This window comes from Trachurus trachurus, assembly GCF_905171665.1.
Source record: "Trachurus trachurus genome assembly, chromosome: 21".
NCBI classification, from domain to species: Eukaryota; Metazoa; Chordata; class Actinopteri; order Carangiformes; family Carangidae; genus Trachurus; species Trachurus trachurus.
The window spans coordinates 28,016,309-28,037,999 of record NC_139899.1 but is presented as its reverse complement, the minus strand read 5'-3'; the positions used below and the strand labels follow the sequence as shown (position 1 = coordinate 28,037,999).

Genomic DNA, 21,691 nt, shown 5'->3' with positions numbered 1-21,691 from the left:
CACACACACACACACACACACACACACACACACACACACACACACACACACACACACACACACACACAGGAAGTGATGGATTTCTAGGAATGCAGCCTGGTGTTGGGTTAGAGGAGGGTCTATCCGCTCCGTGTTCCCGCCACACCTGAACATCATGACAGCTGGGACAGCGACACACCCTCAAACACACACACACACACACACTCTCACACTAGGGATGTCACGATGGCTTGTTTTCACAAAAACATGTTTTAATCGTGGAATTAAACGCCACAATTAAATAATCGTAAGGATTCCTAAATACCGTCACTTCCTAAAAAAGATGATGTCGGAACCGCATCGGCAGATGTGGCGCCAAAATAAAGATAAATGCTCAGATACTGGTCCATTTAACTAATGTAACATTGAATTGGTAGGAATTTAAATGTTAGTGTCATTTGTATTTAAAAAACAAAACAAAACGAAAAACGATACGTAATGACAATTTATGACCTGAATATTTCAAACACTTCTCCTGAGGGATTAATAATTGGTCCTATATTACAGTAATAGATACTTGAAATATTTTGTGTAAACAATGAGTAATGTCATTATATTTTGACTATATTTGATTTTACACATTCATAGTGTTGTGAAATTAATTAATGCATAATAACCCTGATAATCGTAATATCGTGATTATTTCTCTGACAATAATCGTACCAAGAAAATGTATAATCATGACATCCCTACCTCACACACACACACTGGACTGTAGATTGATTTCCAGTGACAGAGTCTGAAGTTGATGATGAAATAATCATGGTATCATTGACTGTGACTTCAACCTCCACCTCTTGACCGTAACTCTCTCTGTTGGTGGTCATGGCGTCTCTGAGGGCCGACGTGTGCGTGTGTGTGTGTGTGTGTGTGTGTGTGTGTGTGTGTGTGTGTGTGCGTGTGTGTGTGGTGGGGGGTCTCATGCATAACGAATGGAGGGTTTAATGAAGCAGTTAGAGAGCAGGTTAATGAGCTGGTTAATGGTTCCTCTGAGAGGAGAGCTGTGATGTCAGAGCAGTGGCTGATGGGAGTTTAACGCTGCTGTAGAGCGGTGCATCGTTTAGAGACGTTTTAATGGTTCTACAGTTGAAGCAGGATTTCGTAACTCTTTGTTATATTGCACACATCCATGTAATTGTTGAGCAGTTTGTACATGTCTTAGTCAGACTTGTTGATATTGGCTGATAAACTGTAAATTGTTACAAAAAAAAACAATGCTCAGTGATTTTTAATCATATTAATTAATTTATGAGGTTAAATGTGAATAGATTGGAATATAATTGGTGTTAGTGCTTAATATCTATATTATTGTGCATCATTTGAAGACATCAGAGCTTTGGTAAAACCTATAAAGTTAATTAATATTGTCCGATTGATTATTATCTGTTTATTGGTCGGTTCGTTCAGCAGCATCAGCATCAGTCTAAATGCTCCTGTCTATGTGTTGGTTTTGCTGTTAATGCAAAAACAACCAGATCTAACTGATTTGTAGAAGAAATTAACATCATGAGAGAATCGGCCTCTTGAATCTATCGATCAGCGATTAATCAGGTTTGATCCTCCGTGTTTCCCTGGGTTTAAGGAACTGGTATTAAACGTCTCATGAAGCCAACAGGAAGTAGCCTATAGGGACGAGGCCGTGTTGTGTTTCACCTGATGATGTCATCGGTCCTACCTGGGTGCCATGGAGACGTGAGGTCACAGGTTTTTTTCTGACGGAGGCTCTGTGATGTGTTTATAGCTTAGGGTTAGCTGTTAGCTTAGCGGCGGCTAACGTGGAGAACACAGCGAGGTGGAGCTGCAGCTCAGAGACAGGAAGTGACCGCTCCCCTCCTCATTGTTTTCAGGAGGCAACACTTTGGATCGTTTCCTGTCGGGGAAACCAAGGACACCCACTCCCCAACCCCCTGCTCCCCCACCCTCACCCTCATCAACCCCTTCCCACTTCCACTGTGAACTTAAAGTGAAGCAGTGTTCAGCAGTCAGTCACATGTTCACCAAACTCAGCAGGATTCATCCTCTGGGAACCTCGAACGTCTGAGTGAAAGTTCACATGAATCCATCCAGGAGGCGTTGAGATATTTAACTCTGCGTGAACCTGCTCTCTAAAGCTACACTGCTGCTAACTCAGCTAAAAAACACAGTCCTAAACAAAACCTATTTGGATAATATGAAGTTAAAACATTCAAGGTTCAAGGTTTCTTTAATAGGACCAGACGGTAAATTTGTTGTGCAGACGGAAACTCAACAATCCCAATATAAAAAGACATAAGACATCAGAAAAAATAATAAAATAAATATAGAAAAGTGCTTTAACATCACCCTGGAAGTTCAATATGAACAAAGTCACCTTGTGGCCTTACTATTCATGTGAAAACAAACACATAAATTATTCGTACAAATTAAAAACCATTGACTACATTAAATAATTAAGACCATCAACCAAAAAAAGTGTTAAAAGTAGGACTACAATGGGATTAATAAGATTATAATTAGTCCGATAACAAAAAAAGGCTAAAGACAGAATAAACAGGAATGTTTTCAGTGTAGATATAAAAAGGTTTAGTAATTCATCTTTAAGCCTCAGAGACAATAATATACGTATGAGTAACCTTGAGTCCTGTTTCTGCAGCAGTAGTGAGACTTTGTTCACCTGCTGAGGTCGTGACACCTGATCTGAGCGCAGCAGGAAGTGTTGCTCTCTCTTTTGATACCCGACACCGCCGGCATCGCTGCGCACATGATGTCATTCATTACATCATCACACAGTGGGTAATGTGTGTGTGTTTGTGTGTGTGTGTGTGTGTCTCACGTCCTGTGTCGACGTCTGAGTCTAAATAAGGACGTTTTTATTTCTCTATCAGTGTTTTTGATCTGATGCTGCAGCACACACACACACACACACACACACACACACACACACACACACACACACACACACACACATTTCTACATTTCTCTGTGGTGATGTAAACCTGCAGCACACACACTCACTCAGGCTGTGTGAGCTCTCAGACAGGAAGTTCAGCACTGATTCATGTTTCCACTGGACGACCTCTGACCCCTGATCACCTGACCTCACACCTCCAGCAGGTCAAAGGTCACTCTCCTCTGTGTTTAGAGTTCATTAGCAGATATTAACCGTAGGCTATTGTTTTGTCCTGTTGCCCCCCCCCCCCCCCCCTCCTCTCTTGGACGGAGCTTCTTCAAGTTTAGGCACAGACGTCCTCTTTAGGATGACCTAATTTAGAGTTTGGTACTCAAAGGTCAAAGGTCGTGTCCACATGGTGAACACAACCTTTGACCATCTCAAGAACTCTTTCAGCTTTTTCTACAAGTATGAAGTCACTAAAATTAGAATTTAAAGGTCCAGTGTGTAATTATTAACAATGTTTATTGTTAAAATCTGAATCTGAATGGATGGATGGATGGATGGATTGATGGATGGATTGATGGATGGATAGATGGATGGATGGGTGGATGGATGGATAGATGGATGGATAGATAGATGGATGGATGGATGGATGGATGGGTGGATGGATGGATAGATGGATAGAAGGATAGAGGGATAGATAGTTGGATGGATGGATGGATGGATGGGTGGATTGATGGATGGATAGATGGATGGGTGGGTGGATGGATGGATGGATGGATGGATGGATGGATAGATGGATGGGTGGGTGGATGGTTGGATGGATGGATGGATGGATGGATGGATGGATGGATGGATGGATGGATGGTTGGTTGGATGGATAGATAGATGGATGATGGATGGATGGACAGATGGTTGGATGGGTGGGTGGATGGTTGGATGGATGGATGGATGGATGGATAGATGGATGGATAGATGGATGGGTGGATGGATGGATGGATGGATTGATGGATGGATAGATTGATGGATGGATGGATGGGTGGATGGATAGAAGGATAGAAGGATAGAGGGATAGATAGCTGGATGGATGGATGGATAGAAGGATAGGGGGATAGATAGCTGGATGGATGGGTGGATAAATGGATAGATGGATGGATAGATAGATGGATGGGTGGATAGATGGATAGAAGGATAGAGGGATAGATAGCTGGATGGTTGGATAGATTAATGGATAGATGGATGGATGGATGGATGGATGGATGGATGGATGACTGTGGATGATGATCTTTTTAATGTAGCACTTTGAGATTTTTTGCTCAATATAAAGTGCATTACAAATAAAATTAATTATTATTATTATTATAAACAGAGATGAAACTGGTCTGAGTGGTGGAGGCTGGAAATTAAACATCTTAAATAAAATTCTGTGACTCAGACAAAAAGTTGAGTTGTCTCCGTCCTCAGGATGGAGACCGGTCGTCATCGTCGTCTCTCCTCAGATATTTTGTGTTGGACAGGAGGAGTGATGTTTTGGTGTCGGGACAAAGGAGACGGTGATGATGATGATGACATCATCAGACGTACAGTGTGAGTCTGTCCCGACACAACCAGCCCAGTCCCTCTGAATAAATAAACAGGAGCCGTCTCTCATCCCCCCAAATGTAGGCCACATACCCCCAACACACACACACACACACACACACACACACACACACACACACACACACCTCTATCTCCCACTTAAATCCTCCTGGCATCACACTAGCATCCAAACGTCACACACACACTTTCCATACTGCTTTCCTTCAGGCTTATCCTAATTCACCATGAAGCACATGCCAGCATACATAAATAAATGTTCACATATGCTCACACACACACACACACACAAACCCACACAAACACGCACAAACCCACACATAAAGCTAAATAAATCCTCTCCCTGACAGATGAACAGCTCCTGGTATTAAGTCTCAGGAAGTGAAATCTGCTCAGGTGTGAGTGTTTTTATTTTTCATAACGTCGCTCCATAAAGCTGCTCATGATGATGATGATGATGATGATGATTATTATTACTGTACGGTCAGTCAACATGTCTCCCTTTAAGGTTAATGAGACTTTTTTAGTTTAATATTTTTAGCAAAGGCTTTTTTTTATATTATTGTAATTTTTTTTTTTTTTCTGTATTTTGACCTTTATTTTGTAGCATCATATAGATACAGACAGGAAATGAGTGAGGGAGACAGAGAGAGTGATATTGAGTTGTGAGTGTATTTGTACATACAGTATATCATTGTAAATTGCAGGTGAATATAATGATGTTTATATATTTATATTGTGAATATGTGAGGTCATTATCATTATTAGGGGTGGGAATCTTTTACTATCTCACGATTAGATTAGATTCTGATTTTTGGGGCTACAATTCGATTCAAAATTGATTTTCAATTCAAAACGATTTGATTCCTAATGATTTCTGCTTCAGTCTATCGGTGTTAAAGGATCCTCATGATCTACTCCAGTCTGCTTTGCAAGACAGAATGACTAAAGTGTCTTTTTCACATTTATTGAGTTTTAAACATGTATCCATGCTTAGATGGAATTGTTGAAACTGTTGCATGAAAGCAATATCACATATTGCTTAAGTAACTAAATTAAAAGTGCCTCTTAATTAAAAAAAAATAGTGCAGTTAAACATGCTGCCTTTTAAATTCTAAGGAAATGGAGGCCGACAGCCAGCAGATTTGTTTCATTTTTTTATTTTTTAAAATTGATTTTGGGACATTTTATATTGATTCTGAATCGTATTAAATGAGAATTGCGACTCTTATGTGAATCAATTTTTGGCACACCCCCGATCATCATTATTATTATTATTATTATTTTATATCGTTCGTCCTCTGACTTCCTGTGTATTTTATTAATTCCTACTGAAGGTCAGTTTCTCCTGCTCAATGGACCGTTAAATTGTTGTATTTACTACTTTAAGGACTTCATTACCCAAAATTACTTGAGCTTAGTGTCAATAATCATTTGCTTAATAACCTTGTATGTGTGCTTATCAGTGTCTGTGTGGCAGCGTGTGTATGTGTGTGTATGTGTGTGTGTGTGTGGTAGGGGTTTATGAGCTGCCATCCCCTGCAGCCCTGGTGGTGCCCACACAGTGCGCTGATATGCTGACAGCAGAGAAAGAGAAAGATGTGGGTCAGTGGTGGGGGTCTGTGGGTCTGTAGCTGTGTTTGTGTTTGATGATGATTTTGTGTGTGTGTGTGTGTGTGTGTGTGTGTGTGCAGCAGTGGTGTGTGTTGACAGTCTGTCTGGTGGGTTGCCAGTTTGAGGAAACTCCCCCTCTCTAATCCTGTTACCGTCTCTGCTCTCTTCCTCTTTCTCCTCCATGTTTTTTTTTTTTTTTTTTAAATCTAATTCTGAACGTGGTGTTTTTTTCCTCCTTCTCTCACTCTGTTCTTCTTTTTCTGTCTCTTCATCATTTCATCTTTACTTTAACTCACATCTTTTTGAATTTCTTTACTTTTTTATGATCAAATGTTTATTTAACAGGAATTCAAGTTACAACCAAAAAACATGACTCATTAATTGACTGTAACAACTAAATCGCAAAATAATAATAGTAATAGTGTTAACCTTGCACTTCAATAAGGTGCAAGCAAAACCAAACCAAACCAAAGGGGCATACAAATAATAAATAAATACAATTAATTTCTTACTTTTTTAAATATTTGAAGCATCATTGAACCATCTGAGTCTGGTGAATGTCCTCTTTGTGCTTCTTCTTCTTGTTGAATCATGTGCAGTAAAAATATTAATTCAATTTGCATTAAAATCAGGAAACGTCTCATTAATCAGGCAGAACAGAATTTATTTATTGATGTGTTTTAACCTGTTCAATACAAACTGTCTCTGTCGGCAGCTTCCTGGAGACAAACTCTGTTTTCACATCTGATATTTAATAGAAATCAATATTTACCATGTGACCCCTCCCCCTCCTCCCCCTCCCCCTCCTCCCCCTCCCCCTCCTCCCCCTCCTCCCCCATAACACTTGCCCCGGCCTTTCACATCAAATCCACTGTGCTACTAATCCATGACTGTCTGCTGGTCACTGGGTCAGACACACACACACACAAAGCTTTTGTCTGCGTGTGGCCGCTGGAAAGCAGCTGATACAGCTGATGAACTGAGTCTTAGTCTGTGTAAACACTAAACAGCACTGATGCATCAGATCAGACGCCTTCATTTGTTGGGGTTGTGAGGTGGGTGAATGGGGGGTCCAGATGTGCAGTAGCAACATCTGTGTCAGGTGTGAGTGAGTTCAGGTGTCGACACAGTGAGGAAACGTGCTGGAGTCTGAGACGGAGCTGAGCTGCTGGTTTGATCTCATCTAGTATTTTCCTCGACAGAGTGACACACATCTGATAACCTTTCAACACACACACACACACACACATTCACCGTTTTCCTGATTGACGCCTCCGACCTTTATTCATACACACAGTTTGATGCCATGAACACACACACACACACATTTTGTGATATTCGATTTTACAGCCAAACTACAGAAAACACAATTTTACTTAAAGGGATAGTTCAACATTTTGGTAAATTAGCCCATTGCCATAATAATCCCTATAGTCATAGCAGTAGGTTTGTTACCTTTAATAGTCGGTGCAAGCTGTTTTTAGAACGGCGGAGCAGAGCCGTGAGCTGCTCAGAGCTATGCTACGGAGGCTAATGGGATTTCTTGGTTTCCCTCATTAAACTCATCAAATACACAATCCAACAACTCCACAACGCTCTGGTGGACAAGTTGTGACCTGCACATTCACCACGCTATGAGACAATAACACAACGTTACCAGACAGAGTTGTTGTAGAGAGTAAATTCATGCAAAACCACTGATGCGCGTTGCCTTCAGGGACAGTTTTTCATCAAGCAGTCTCTGTATTTACCTCTAAAACAACTCTGTGACAAATGAAAAATGTTTTTCACACTAAAGAGAAACCAGGACTTGTTTTCCTTTTTGCTGGTGTTTCATAGACTAATCAATAAACCAGTTAATTGAGAATCTAACCAACAGATTAATCAATAGGTGGTCCCAGTCCTGTGTTTGATCTCTTTATTATCACTGTTCAACATCAGTGTCCATGTTGTTGTTGGTCCCTGTAGCTCAGCGCTGCTACAGCTACAGTCTAATATGCTATCAGCGCTTTGATCGGCAGCGCCGGGGTCAAAGGTCGGCGGCTGTAAAGCTGTGATGATGAGGAAGTGGGCGGAGCCACAGGTCAGGGATCACATGGTCTCTACCTCCACCTGGAATCATTCATCAAGGGGCCGTCATTTAATAATAATAATAAAAAAACAGTCACTAATAAAACTGGCTGAAACACACCCTGAACTTTGACCAGCCTGTCCGCTGCAGGCCGAGGTGCATTGTGGGTAACGTGGGCTCCAGTGGTCAGAAACTCCACCACGAGCTGCCGATGATCTCTTACTGATCCCAGCTCTGCTAACCTACATCTGATTGCGTGTGTGTGTCTGTGTGTGTGTGTCTGTCTGTATGTGTGTCTGTGTGTGTGTGTGTGTGTGTGTGTATGTGTGCGTGTGTGTGTGTGTGTGTGTGTGCGTGTGTGTGTGTGTCCTGCAGCCACACTCATTTCACTCCACCTTCCAGTCATTAGAACAATTACATGAATAACTGCTGTATCCGCTTAATTAGTCAACGTTTTGCAGCCAAGTGTGTGTGTCTGTGTGTGATTGTGAGTGTGATTGTGTGTGTGTGTGATTGTGTGTGTGTGTGTGTGTGGGTGATAAAGGACCAGACTGATCGTTGTGGGTGTTCTCCTCCTCTCGTCCTACTTTTCCTTCCAAGGAAAGTGGGGCGAGGAGCGTGGAGGCAGCAAGCAGGACGGTGAGACTTTGTTGTTGTTGTTGTCGTCGTCATTGTTGTGTGTGTGTGTTGTGTGTGTGATGTGTAAACAACATGACGACAAAACAAACACACTGGGTTTTTTTTGTCCTAAAAAAAATAAAAAGGGAATTAGACCCTATGAGAGCTGTTCAGTTCTGTGAGAGAGAAGCCGAGGGAGGAGGTGGGTGGATGTTCACTTCAACTACTCACTGTTATGTAACAGAGAGAGAGAGAGACTTAGTGAAGGTTGTTAAAGCTCCTTCAAAATAAAGGTAGATGTTTGTATTAAAGCTCCTTCAAAATAAAGGTAGATGTTTGTATTAAAGCTCCATACAGTATAAAGGTAGATGTTTGTGTTAAAGCTCCATACAGTATAAAGGTAGATGTTTGTGTTAAAGCTCCATACAGTATAAAGGTAGATGTTTGTGTTAAAGCTCCATACAGTATAAAGGTAGATGTCCATGTGTAGTGTGATTATAAAGCAGCTCTAGGTTCTATATTAATACTGTGAAAGTATCAAAGCCTCAGTCCACAGAGAAATGCACACAGCCTGTATTCAGAAACTGAGCCTTAAAACCAGCCGTCAGGACTTCCTGTCACTTTGTGATGTCACAGCAAAGCAGTCACACCAAAACTGGACCACTTGTGTGTCAGAGCTGCTCTTATCTTATCATGATCATCATTAATTATCGACGACAGGAAGTGTGCATCATTTGTGTTGCTGTGATTGGTCTACGGAGTCTCTTCTGCTGGTGACCTCACAGTCCATCACCGTGGATACACACAGCAGTAGAGTTAGTAGAGTCAACACAGTTTGGACCTGAGACTGTTTTCTGAGTCAAATAAATCTCCTCCTGCAAAACGAGGAATGTTCCAGTAGCACAGGAAAACAATTTGTGTGTGTGTGTGTGTGTGTGTGTGTTTTCCTCCCATAAACAGGCCTTATAAAGCAAATCTACTGTTTGTTGTATGTTTTTTTTGTGAGCGAGTGTCTGTGTGTGCGTGTGTGTGTGTGTGTGTGTGTGTGTGTGTGTGTGTGTGTGTGTGTGTGTGTGTGTGTGTGTGTGTGTGTGTTTGCGGCAGATGGACGTAGGTCGAGAAATGGGTCATTTAGAATTCTTGTGGGAGGACCAGCCATTCCTACACACACACACACACACACACACACACACACTGCAGATCTATGTTTAGACATGGAAACACTTGGACGAACTGCAAATATGCATTTTCTGCCCCAAGATAAACATGAGACACACACACACACACACACACACACACACACACACACATGCACAGACACACACACACACATGCACAGACACACACACATGCCCCACACATATTTGCGCAGCAGCTGATGCATCACACACATGCATGTTTGCACAGACGTGTGACTCTGTATCCATGCAGAAAGTCTCATGTGGTCGTCATGGTGACTGCAGCTCCATTCTTTCTTTCTTTCTTTCTTTCTTTCTTTCTTTCTTTCTTTCTTTCTTTCTTTCTTTCTTTCTTTCTTTCTTTCTTTCTTTCTTTCTTTCTTTCTTTCTTTCTTTCTTTCTCACACGTGACATCCCTCCAGTTCATGGCTCGAATGGTTGACCCTATGGTCTCATGTTGATGACATCATCATCATCAGCCACAGGAAGTTGAAGGGCCCATATTATGCAAAATCCACTTTCTACTGGTTTTGTAGTGGTCCTATGTGTTCCCGTGGCCTTTCTATGACGCCTGGAGGTGAAGAAAGTCTGTTCACTCCCTTAATTGATTGCTACACTTTTTTGAGATCGTGTCTCCAAACGGGCGAATTGGAAGTGCTGTGCAGCTTGACGTCACGAAGCACCGAACTCAAGTGACTCCACCTCCCGGTACTTCCTTATCCTCCCCCCTGGGCCAGTCTGGAAAAACGTGAGCTCCGCCCGCTGACACTTTTCCGGAACAGCGACAGCGAGATGAGAGTCTCAGAAACATTTTTATTTATTTTTTATTTAACTGAGCATCTATTTGATCATTCGGAAATCAATGCCCGACCCCATTCATATTCCCACTGTCAACATTGCCACACCCTCTCCCTGTGACAGCTGTGGAGTGGACGTGATTTACACATCTTATTTGCATTTCAAGGTGCAGACACAGAAACTGCTTGTTCTCAGCAGAGCTCTGGAGAGACACTTTTAGATGGCTGGCATTTAGAGCTGCAGATTGATTTGGGGACAATACACTATGAATACAATATGGTTGGACAACTTAGACCCATGTGAAATGGTTGAAAAACAGCATAATATGGGACCTTTAAAGTCGTCGTCCTATAGTCACAGCTCAGGTACGAATCTGAACAGCTGAGCTCAGAGAACCAGCTCTGTGTGTGTGTGTGTGTGTGTGTGTGTGTGTGTGTGTGTGTGTGTGTGTGTGTGTGTGTGTGTGTGTGTGTGTGTGTGTGTGTGTGTGTGTGTGTGTGTGTGTGTGTGTGTGTGTGTGTGTGTGTGTGTGTGTGTGTGTGTGTTGCTCTACTGTTTAATCTTTGACTCTTCATTTCCTTTTCTCTTTTGACTCATGATGATGAAGATGAAGGTTTTAACACTCATTTCTCTTTTTGGTTTCTGCTCTGAGGGTGACACACTGCTGACTGACCTGTGTGTGTGTGCATGTGTGTATGTGTGTGTGTGTGGTGTAAAGCCTGTCATTACTGTGCTGCAGGGAGGAGACTCGCCTTTTCCTGCACAACCAGAGGATGCAGCTGCACACACACACACTCACACACACACACACACACTGACTTACTTCAGACAGACGACCTGACTCTGCAGAAAGTATTTTTGATTTCAAATCTTTATTTCATCAGACTCTTTGAGATGAACATGATGACGATAGAACACAAGAAAACAAAATAACCTGCAACACACAAACAACAACAACACAAGGAACTCAAAGTTAAAGTGACAGGAGCCATAAAAAGATCAGATAATAAAGAGCTGAAAGATTCTGATACAACAAACTCTCATCTTCATCAGTTTGAAAACACAACACGAAGTGATGAACCTGATTTCTTTCTTTCATCACTTCGTCTGTGCTTTTAACTTGAAAAGACACGAGTACTACGGCTGCCACTTTTTAGAAAAATTTGGTTCGAACGAATATCGAATGACCCGTAATTCGTTCGGATAAATTCGAATACCCCTCCCCGCGCCGCCACCGCACACACAATCCCTATGTTTTATTTTGAAAAGAGTTCATTTGCAAAAGCAGATAAATGCCATTTTGAAAAAGATGAGCCGATGCTTTTGAATTATTCTTTGCATAGTGTTGTTTTCAATAAAGCTTTATTTTCTTTGAGCTACGTCTGTTTTGTTACATCTCATCTCTTTGGTCAAAGCCACTCAACTTCGGTTTGACTGATATCACCTGGTGTAAATAATAATTAAAAATTGTTTTGAAATTTTTTTTAAAACTGAGTTATCGGCTTTTGCAAATGAACTCTTCAAATTGTTTTACTTTTGAAAATTGACCAGATAATCTTGCTGTTTCATGTTTGACTTCAGTTTGACACGATCGTTCCCGGCTCGCGCACAAAATAGACCAGATGCCGAAACGATCGGTTAATATGGGTTTCCGAAAGGCTTCTCGGCACTGCAGCCTACACTTCGCGCAGGTCATTACCACTCGAATATGAACTTTTAACCCCACGTTCGAACGAATATTCAAATGTCGAATAAAAAGTGACAGCCCTAACAAGTAGCCTACTTTTTTTTTCTAGCTTAGCGTTGCATGAAGACAAGTAAAAACCAGAACAACCTCCTCCTGGTTGTCGTGGTCGTGTCCCTCCGCCACTGAAACTAGTTCCAGGTCACATCCTGTTTAATCAGAGTCATATAGAAGATAAACCAGAGTTTTATTCACCACTTTAATCAACCAGGTCCCGTCCCGATTTCCTGAGTTGTTGTCCGTGTTGTTACTCAGCGTTGTGTGTTTGTGTTTGTGTGTTGTGTTGTGTTTTAATGGTGTGACCCTCAGTGTTTTGGCCTCTCTGAGCCACCGTAGATGAAGTGAAGCCTGAAGTGAACCGGTCGGTCTCAACACTGTCTGACAACATCACATGATGAGGCCGTTTAATCTCAGAGGTCGTTAATGTGATCCCTGGTCGACATGTCCTTAGTGAGACCCACACACACACACACACACACACACAGACACGCACACACAAATGGAATAAAAACGTCAACAGATTGTCTCAATTTGAACTTTTATCATCCTTGACGTCCTCTTTCTTTTCCTCTCCTGTCCTCCCTCCCTCCCTCTCTTCCTCCCTCCCTTCCTTCCTTGCCCCCTGCCCCCTCATCCTCCCCCCTCCACACACACACACACACTCACACACACAGACACACACCCTGTTTGCGGTGTTGTTAGATGACAGGGCTCAGTGTTAATCAGTGGGCAGGAAACATTCTTGCATCTCAGCTGCTCGTCCTCCACATTCCTGCTCCGACCGTGTCTCCGTGTGTGTGTTTGTACAGTACCACTCTTTGTGTTGCGCTCACACACACACACACACACACACACACATACACACACACACACACCCTATAATAAACCGTTTAATATCCAACGGGTGCCACGGAAACGGCTTCACTGTAACCGGACCCCGGTTCTGTGCTGTCCGTCTTCAGATTTCACCACCTGTGTGTGTTTGTGTGTTGGCTCGATGCGGCGAAGGTCACAGAGGTCACGGGGGTCGACCCTGGATGTAAACAGTATGTATGGAGCAGTTGCCATGGAAACTAACCTCCACGACAACGACAGTGTCAGAACCTCGTCGTTACACAACAAACACACAAACACTGCGTCTCCTGTCTCCTGTGGCGACGTGCTTCACATGCCTTTAAATTACCTGGGAATCAAACGACTCCCAAAAAAAAGTGTCTTTAATCAAAAACTGCTCCTAATGTTTTAATTAAAATCATGAAGATGAGACGTTTTACTGCAAAATTGGAACAATTAACTACCGAGAGAATGTGTCAAATGTCTCTTTTAATCAAATCACTTTATTAGTTTCAGTTGCTTTTCATCAGCTGTGAAACTCAACAACACCTCACTTCCCTGAAGCCGCGGAGCTTTTAATGTGAAATATCTCTTCTTTTTTTTTTATTGTGAAGTTAAACAAGACACCATACTGGACAAAATCACTAACAAGCAAATGAAAACAAAGCAATACAGGAACAAGAAACAAGAGACAAAACTAAACAAGCAAAAAGAGAAAAGAGAGAGAGAAAAAAATACTTTTAATGTGAAATATCTCTGCAGGAAGTGACCGCCGCGGCTCGTTGACAGGAAATCAACAGAGATTAAAAACACAAGACAAAGACAAAGGAAGGAAAACGTGTTTGTGTTGTTGAACGACGTGAGTTGTTATCAGCTTAACTGGGAGAAGATCAGGAAACAGGAAGTCTTGTTACCAAAATAAAAGCCCCGCTTCTCTGTGTAGTTCAGGAAAATAAAGGTCCAGTGTTTAGGTGAGAACGGCTGAAGACACAGAGAAACTTTTTATGTTTGGATGATTTGGAGGAGTGTTGGTTCAGAGACGGACAGCGGGGAGGCGATCGTGTTCCCATGATGCTTTGCTGATACTGGATTCATGCAGTTACATTGTCAAATTAAAGGGATAGTTCACCCAAAATTCAAATTGCACTTATTATCTACTCACCCTCATGTGGACTAAGGGCTAGGAGAAGTTTCAGAGTCCTCCGTGGCTTCTCTGAGTTACAGGGGGTCTCGGCGTAGCAGTGCATGTCCATATAACGGTTGCAAATGGATACCAACTGTCTTCGTAACAAAAAGACACACCAAAAAACATCCAAATACCTCCATGCTGCTCGTATGTAATGTCCCTCTTGTATTGAAGCCCCGAAATGCGAAATTGTTCCGGAAAAAATTAAATAAGTCTATATTTCGTCAAATTTGGACGAACTGGGAAGAGGAGCTTCGAGAAGCTTCCGCTACAAACAAGCTTGAAATATCGACTTTCGCATTTCGGGGCTTCAATCCAAGACGGACATTACATACGAGCAGCATGGAGGTATTTGGATGTTTTTTGGTGTGTCTTTTTGTTACGAAGACAGTTGGTATCCATTTGCAACCGTTATATGGACATGCACTGCTACGCAGAGACCCCCTGTAACTCAGAGAAGCCACGGAGGACTCTGAAACTTCTCCCAGCCCTTAGTCCACATGAGGGGGAGGAGATAATGAGTGAAATTTCAATTTTGGGTGAACTATCCCTTTAACACTGAATTAGCCATTAGCTCGTCCTGTTAGCGCTGAATCCACAGATGCACTCAGCACCGTCTCTGTTTTACCGTGACACTAAAGAAGACGTGAAGACGTGAAGACGTGATAACCATCAGGCAGCTTCAGAGTCTGTTTCCTGCTGCGGTTTCTTTCTTCTTCAACGCTGCCGATTCAAGTCGTCGCCTCGGTGGAGGAAACTCCTTCCTGTGTCTCTGTGTCTCCCTCTCAGCGGTTTTCTTCTCCTTCCTGTCCCCAGAGGTCAGAGGTCACACCTTGACAACACGTTGTCGACCCCGACCCAGATCGCTTCCTGTTTCGTAAGAGGCGAGGCGAGGCGAGGCGAGGCGAGGAGCGGTGGGCGCTGTTATTAACACAGGAAGCTCCGTCCCTGCTTCACAGGGCGCGGTGTGTGTTTGTGTGTGTTTGTGTTTGCACCAGGAGCTTTTTAAACTTGTTAACAGTGATAAAATTAAAAAACAACAACATGTAATTAAAAACAACTTCTGATGATTACAGTAATTAAAACAGTGATGGTTCTGGATGGAGACGGTCGACAATGTTCATAAAAACACTTAAAGGCAACACAAGCAGAGGATGATAAGACGTCAGGCCTGTGAAGCTGAAATAACAACAGAGGTTTAAAGTTCTACTTCCTGTTTGCTCTGGACTCGAACATGAACATGACCTGACGACCTGTCGTACAAAACACCTTAACCCTTTCCTTAAATGTTAAGTTCCTTTCTGTTTTATACCATAATATTTAAAAAACAAGAGTGTTTGTGTGAAGTCTTCACACACATGTCATATTAAGTTAGATCAGACTGGAAACACAAACCAGTGAACCCAGAGGAAACTGGTCTGAGTTTAAACAGCACAATCAGCTGGAAGTGAAAATGTTCCACAAGTCAAGTTACACAAGAAAACACCTTAACAACCAAATATAAGGGAAAACAAACTAAATGTGCCTTCACAGCAGCAACACGACAGAGTTCATTGTGATAAATGAGTAAAGTGAGTGAACTCATCACAGGAAAACTGAGCTGTGACATCATAAAAACTGTCACCGTGTAAATACTTTAACTTTTTTCTAAAGCTGTAGTTTTTTCTTGGTAAAGGTCAAATGTGTCAAATGAGGAAGTTATGGAACAGGTGGGAAACTTAAAGCTCTAGTGTCTCCTCCTCTGTGTCTCTAACCCTCCTCTCCTCCATGTGCATTTTGTTTCCAACAACGAAGCCGGTGAGAAATCAATCCATGGAGCGGTGGATAAGGTTATTTATCATCTACCATGTTACCATGTGTATATCTGTGTAGTCTTATCTGTCATCAACAAGAGATTACGGGTTACGGGGCGCGTTACGTTTGTGTGGCGGTTGCAATAATCATGGCTAGCATTAAATTCAGGATCCTCAAAAATTTTAATATTACAAAGGACCATTAAAAAGAAAACATTTTTAATATAGAAATGTTTGCCTTCTGAAATATATGTCCATCTTTAAGCACTCAACACTTGGTTGCAGCTGTTTGATTTGAACTACTGGATAGAAAATTGACTTTTCCATGATATTATAATGTATTGAGATGCACATGTATATTGTCCACCCCCCACCCAGGCAATTATTCAATTTTTTTGGGGTCCTGACCCGTTTGCATCCCTGCACGTCAAGTTAAATGTATCTGTGAAGTAGTAGTAGGAGTAGTAGTACTAGTGTGTGTGTGTGTGTGTGTTTGCTGGTGTAAATGACCTCAGGCCAGTGCGAGCGCTCGTGTCACCTCTCATGACATCATGTGTCGACACAGTTGAATGTAACCTGACAGATGTGTGTCTGAGAGATGGATGTGCCCTTAATGCCTCTGTGTGTGTGTGTCTCTGTGTGTCTCTGTGTGTGTGTATATGTGTGTGTGCGCAAGTGTGTGTGACTAATATTTTGCAGTACGAGTGTTTTTCATTAAGGTCGGGGTGCAGCGTTCACCACATCATCACCGTTTCCACTGTATTGTTGAGGAGGTTAAAGAAAACACACAACACTTCCAGTAACAGGCCTGTGTGTGTGCTTATGTGTGTGTGTGTGTGTGTGTGTGTGTGTGTGTGTGTGTGTGTGTGTGTGTGTGTGTGTGTGTGTGTGTGTGTGACTCAGGCTGCTGCTGTTCTCTCTTACAGCAGCAGCTCATTGTTTCTCACAGTTTTAAATAGCACTTCCTGTTACTGAACAACGACCCATGATGCAACGCTGCTGCTGCACCGGTCGGTCTCCCAGCTGCAGGTCTGGAGTCAGATCTGGGACCTGTGGCTGCAGCTGATCTGAGTCCAGTTGTTGTTGTTGTTGTTTCTCTTGTTGTTGTGGAGGAGCAGCAGGATGTGATGTCATCAGCATGCGACCTCTGACCCTCTAACGACTTCTACACACTCACTTCATTCAGTTTTATGAGGAGGACAGGTCCAGACTCAGACTGAGGGTTGTAAAGGAACTGTTCAGAGCGTTTATCTGCTGCTGCTGCTGCTGCACTGTCACTGATATTTAAAGGAAGTTCCTGTTTATGATGTCAGATGAGATCATAAACATTTATCCTCTGCATTGGTTTAATAGGGTTTAACTTGAGCCTCTAGGCCTGAGAACAAAAACTGGTTTCATACACTGTCGTTTTTTTTTTTATAAATGCACTGATATCGACTGATTATTAGTAGTTTGAGGACAGGTATCAGAAACCTGGCGCTGGAACATCAAATGCATCTATTGTTCATTTCATCTTAAAGGGGACATATTATGGAAATATCACTTTTTCAAGCCTCTTAAACATATATTTAGAAGTTTTCTTGCCTTCCAGCTTCCAAAATGTGAGAATTGACAAAAAAAATCTGTAATTTTCAGGCTCCTGAGGTTGAAATCCATGTGGTTTTACGAGCTGTTCCCTCGGTTGTCTGACAATGATGTCATTACTAATTTACATTTAAACTGAAACCTGATCAAAAGAGCTGTGATGTTTGATCCTTGGGGTATTTTGACCGAAGCAGGCCACATACAGTATGTCTTTAAGACACTTGGGAACTATTTTAATTTGTGGCAAAGGGACAGAATATGTCTCCTTTAAACTGTCTTAATTTCGCTTTACTTGTACAGTGACAATAAAGGCTGATTCTGTCTCTGTCTTTGCTGCTCATGTTGCAGAAAACTGTGACTTCACTGTTGTTGTTGTTAGTCTGTTGGACAGAAAATCAATGAGTCACTCAGTTTCCTTTATCTAGTTAATAAATGATCAGGCTGCTTGTGAAAATGTGTTGACGTGTTGTGTCAAGTGTGTGTGTGTGGATGATGAGGAGAACAACAGAGCTGGATGTGTGACACTGTAACAGCTGATCTCAATTCAGTCTGATCTGAACGTGACAGATTAAATGTTTAAATGATGACAAATGTACATTATTAGTTTTCTATTCCGTCTTCACTTATACCGCCACTCATCACTAACTAACGCATCACTTCCTGTTTCCCGTCCCCAGATCTGTCAAAGAACCGATTGGCCGACGTCCCCACCGAGGTCTGTAACCTGGTCGCCTTGGAAACACTAAACCTGTATCACAACTGCATCAGGACCATCCCAGACAGCGTCATCACCCTGCAGTCACTCACCTCCCTAAACATCAGGTACACACACACACACACACACACACACACACACACACAATGAGACTGTTGCATTCTGGGTAGGAAGCAGCAGCCTTGTTGTTTATCTTTGAACTGGAACTTTGTGAACGGACGAGCAAGAGTTTGATGAGTGAAAGTCAGTGATGTGTGTGTGACTGTGTGTGTGTGTGTGTGTGTGTGCTCCTGCAGCTCAGGTTCGTTACTTTCCTGCTGCTTCATTCTGGGAGAAAACATTTCGTTTTACACGTTCATTATTTCCTAATAAGTTCTGGAAAGTTTCCTGGACAGCGAGCGAGCGGACCGGTTTGGTTCTGATTAAAAACTGGAGTCTCGGTCCAGCGAGTCCAGTTTATCTCGGAGCTCGGGGGGTGAATTCATGTTAAAGGAATTTTTTCCAGTGAACGTTTATTATCAGTCATTTTTTCTGCTGAGCTATTTGTTTGTGTGCGTGTGCAGCTCGTCTGATGATTTCAGATTAAAAAGGCTCAAGGTCGTGTTAGCTTAGCTTTAGCATGTCGAACCAAACCACGTGTTTCTCCTCAGGGAGAGTTCTTTAGTGTTTGATAAACAAATCAATAATCAGAAGATCAATCGATAGTGAAATCAGGTGTCTTCGTTTTTATAATTTTAATGAAGCAAAGTGAGAATTTAAATAACTGACTCAAGGTTTAAAGGGATAGCTCAACATTTTGGCAAATTGGCCCATTGCCATAATCCCTATAGTCACAGCAGTAGGTTCGTTACCTTTATTTGTCATAAAACTCATCTCATCAAACTCATCAAATACACAATCCAACAACTCCACAACGCTCTGGTGGACAAGTTGTGACCTGCACATTCACCACGCTATGAGATAATAACACAACGTTACCAGACAGAGTTGTTTTAGAGGGAAATTCATGCAAAACCGCTGCACGTTCCCTTCAGGGACAGTTTTTCAGCCAGCAGTCTCTGTATTTACCTCTAAAACAACTCTGTCTCTGAGCAGCTCGCGGCTCTGCTCCGCCGTTCTAAAACTAGCATGCACTGACAATCAAAGGTAAAGAACCTACTGCTAAAACTATAGGGATTATGGCAATGGGCCAATTTGCCAAAATGTTGAACTATCCCTTTAATGAACTCATTTGATTTGATTTTGTTGGTTTAGTCAGTCAGGTTGTCTGTCTGTGTGTGTGTGTGTGTGTAGTCACTGAACAAAGCTGAACTGAAACAGTGTCATTGTCCCTCAGTGTGAACAGACTGTGTGTTATTGTTGTCGGCTTTACACTCGCAGCGTTTCCACCGTTCGGCTGCTGCACTCTGACTCACTGCAGGTGTGTGTGTCTCTGTGTGTGTGTGTGTGTGTGATGTCCCAGTGAAGCTGCAGGGTGAGCTGCCAAGTGTCAGCGCACACACACACACAGCTACACAGCTGGTGCTCAGTGGACTGTTAGTTAACAACACACACACACACACACACACATAGGACACACATTCCCACACATATACTGTCAGATCCCTGTGGTGCTGACCTTCATACACACACACACACACACACACACACACACACACACACACACTTGGTCAAGGTGTCCCTCGTCGTCTCTGCAGGTGAATGAAACGTCCTGTGACTCCACTGAGGTTGAAGAAAACACACACAAACTCACAAACACACTACAACTTCACGTCTCTGATCAATATTATAAACCTCATATCAACAAATAATCAGTTCTTTTATTAGTATTTGATGACTTGATCAGTGAGTCAGGTTCATTGAACACGCAACTTTGACTCATTTCAAACAAAGATTTGTCAAAATGTTTCATAAAAAACAAACTTTGGTCTAAAAATAAACTTTCAGCTCTGATCAGAAACTGATCTATAAATAACAGATGAAACGTTGAAGGTCGACGGTGGTTTCACTCAGGAGATGAAAATCAGATTTTTCTCCTCGACGTGTCGGAGCTTCACAGCTGCAGTTACCTGATAATCAGCTGATCACACACACAGTGATATTCCTAAACATCATTGACAGCAGGTTTTTGCATCTCACCACAAATACGGAAGCTAATCACATTTGAATTTCAGGCTGATAAACACACACACACACACACACACACACACACACACACACACACACACACACACACACACACACACACACACACACACACACACACACACACACACACACACACACACACACTCTGAGTGTGCTGTCAGAACAGGAAGGACGCTCTCTCTTCCTCTCCAGGAATAATGTTGTTTATTTTTAGTGTCATTAAAGTCAAAGTGACGTGAAACAGAGAAGTTTCATCTCTGTTTTATTTTGACTCTGTTGTGTCGATATCTGACACACACACACACACACACACACACACACACACACACACGCAAACAGACACAGTTGTGTGTCGTTATCAGTGCACATTTACATTAAGTCTCATTCATGATTTAAATGTTGGATCAAATCTGTTCATGTTGAGTTGATTCACTTTGATCAGTTACAGCATTATTATTTTACAAAATGCAAAACATCACAACGAATGAAAAGCATGAGATGTTTTTATTTTAACCTTTTATTCACTTTACCTTTGTGTTATTTATTAATCTATTTATTTATTTATTTATTCATTCAGGAAACCCTCTAAAGAGCAGGTTAACTGTAGTTGTCTTTCTTCAAGTTTTATTTTTAAGTTGATCAGGTAAAACCTCCAGTCAACATGAATGAGCTCAGTTAAAGGGATAGTTCAACAATCAATTCAATCCCTATAGTCTTAGCAGTAGGTTCGTTACCTTTAATTGTCGGTGCAAGCTATTTTTAGAACGGCGCCGCAGAGCCGTTTGCCAAAATGTTGAACTATCCCTTTAAAGGACGACGACACACTGATGTTCGGACGCCTGCAACTTCACAGATCAAACTGCTCCAGGAAACAGTAGAAAGGAGAAAGGCCTTCTGG

The 21,691-nt window shown here is 42.1% G+C and overlaps 1 protein-coding gene across 1 annotated transcript in view; it reads left to right on the top strand.

The window, feature by feature from the left end:
* The window catches only part of lrch1 (leucine-rich repeats and calponin homology (CH) domain containing 1), a gene marked incomplete at both ends in the record, with an annotated part of 68,133 nt that overhangs the window by 8,808 nt on the left and 37,634 nt on the right, over window positions 1-21,691 (top strand). The window contains one exon of the mRNA XM_083997075.1: window positions 18,608-18,752. Coding sequence (XP_083853201.1) covers window positions 18,608-18,752 — 145 coding nt within the window. The remainder of the gene's footprint in view (window positions 1-18,607; window positions 18,753-21,691) is intronic.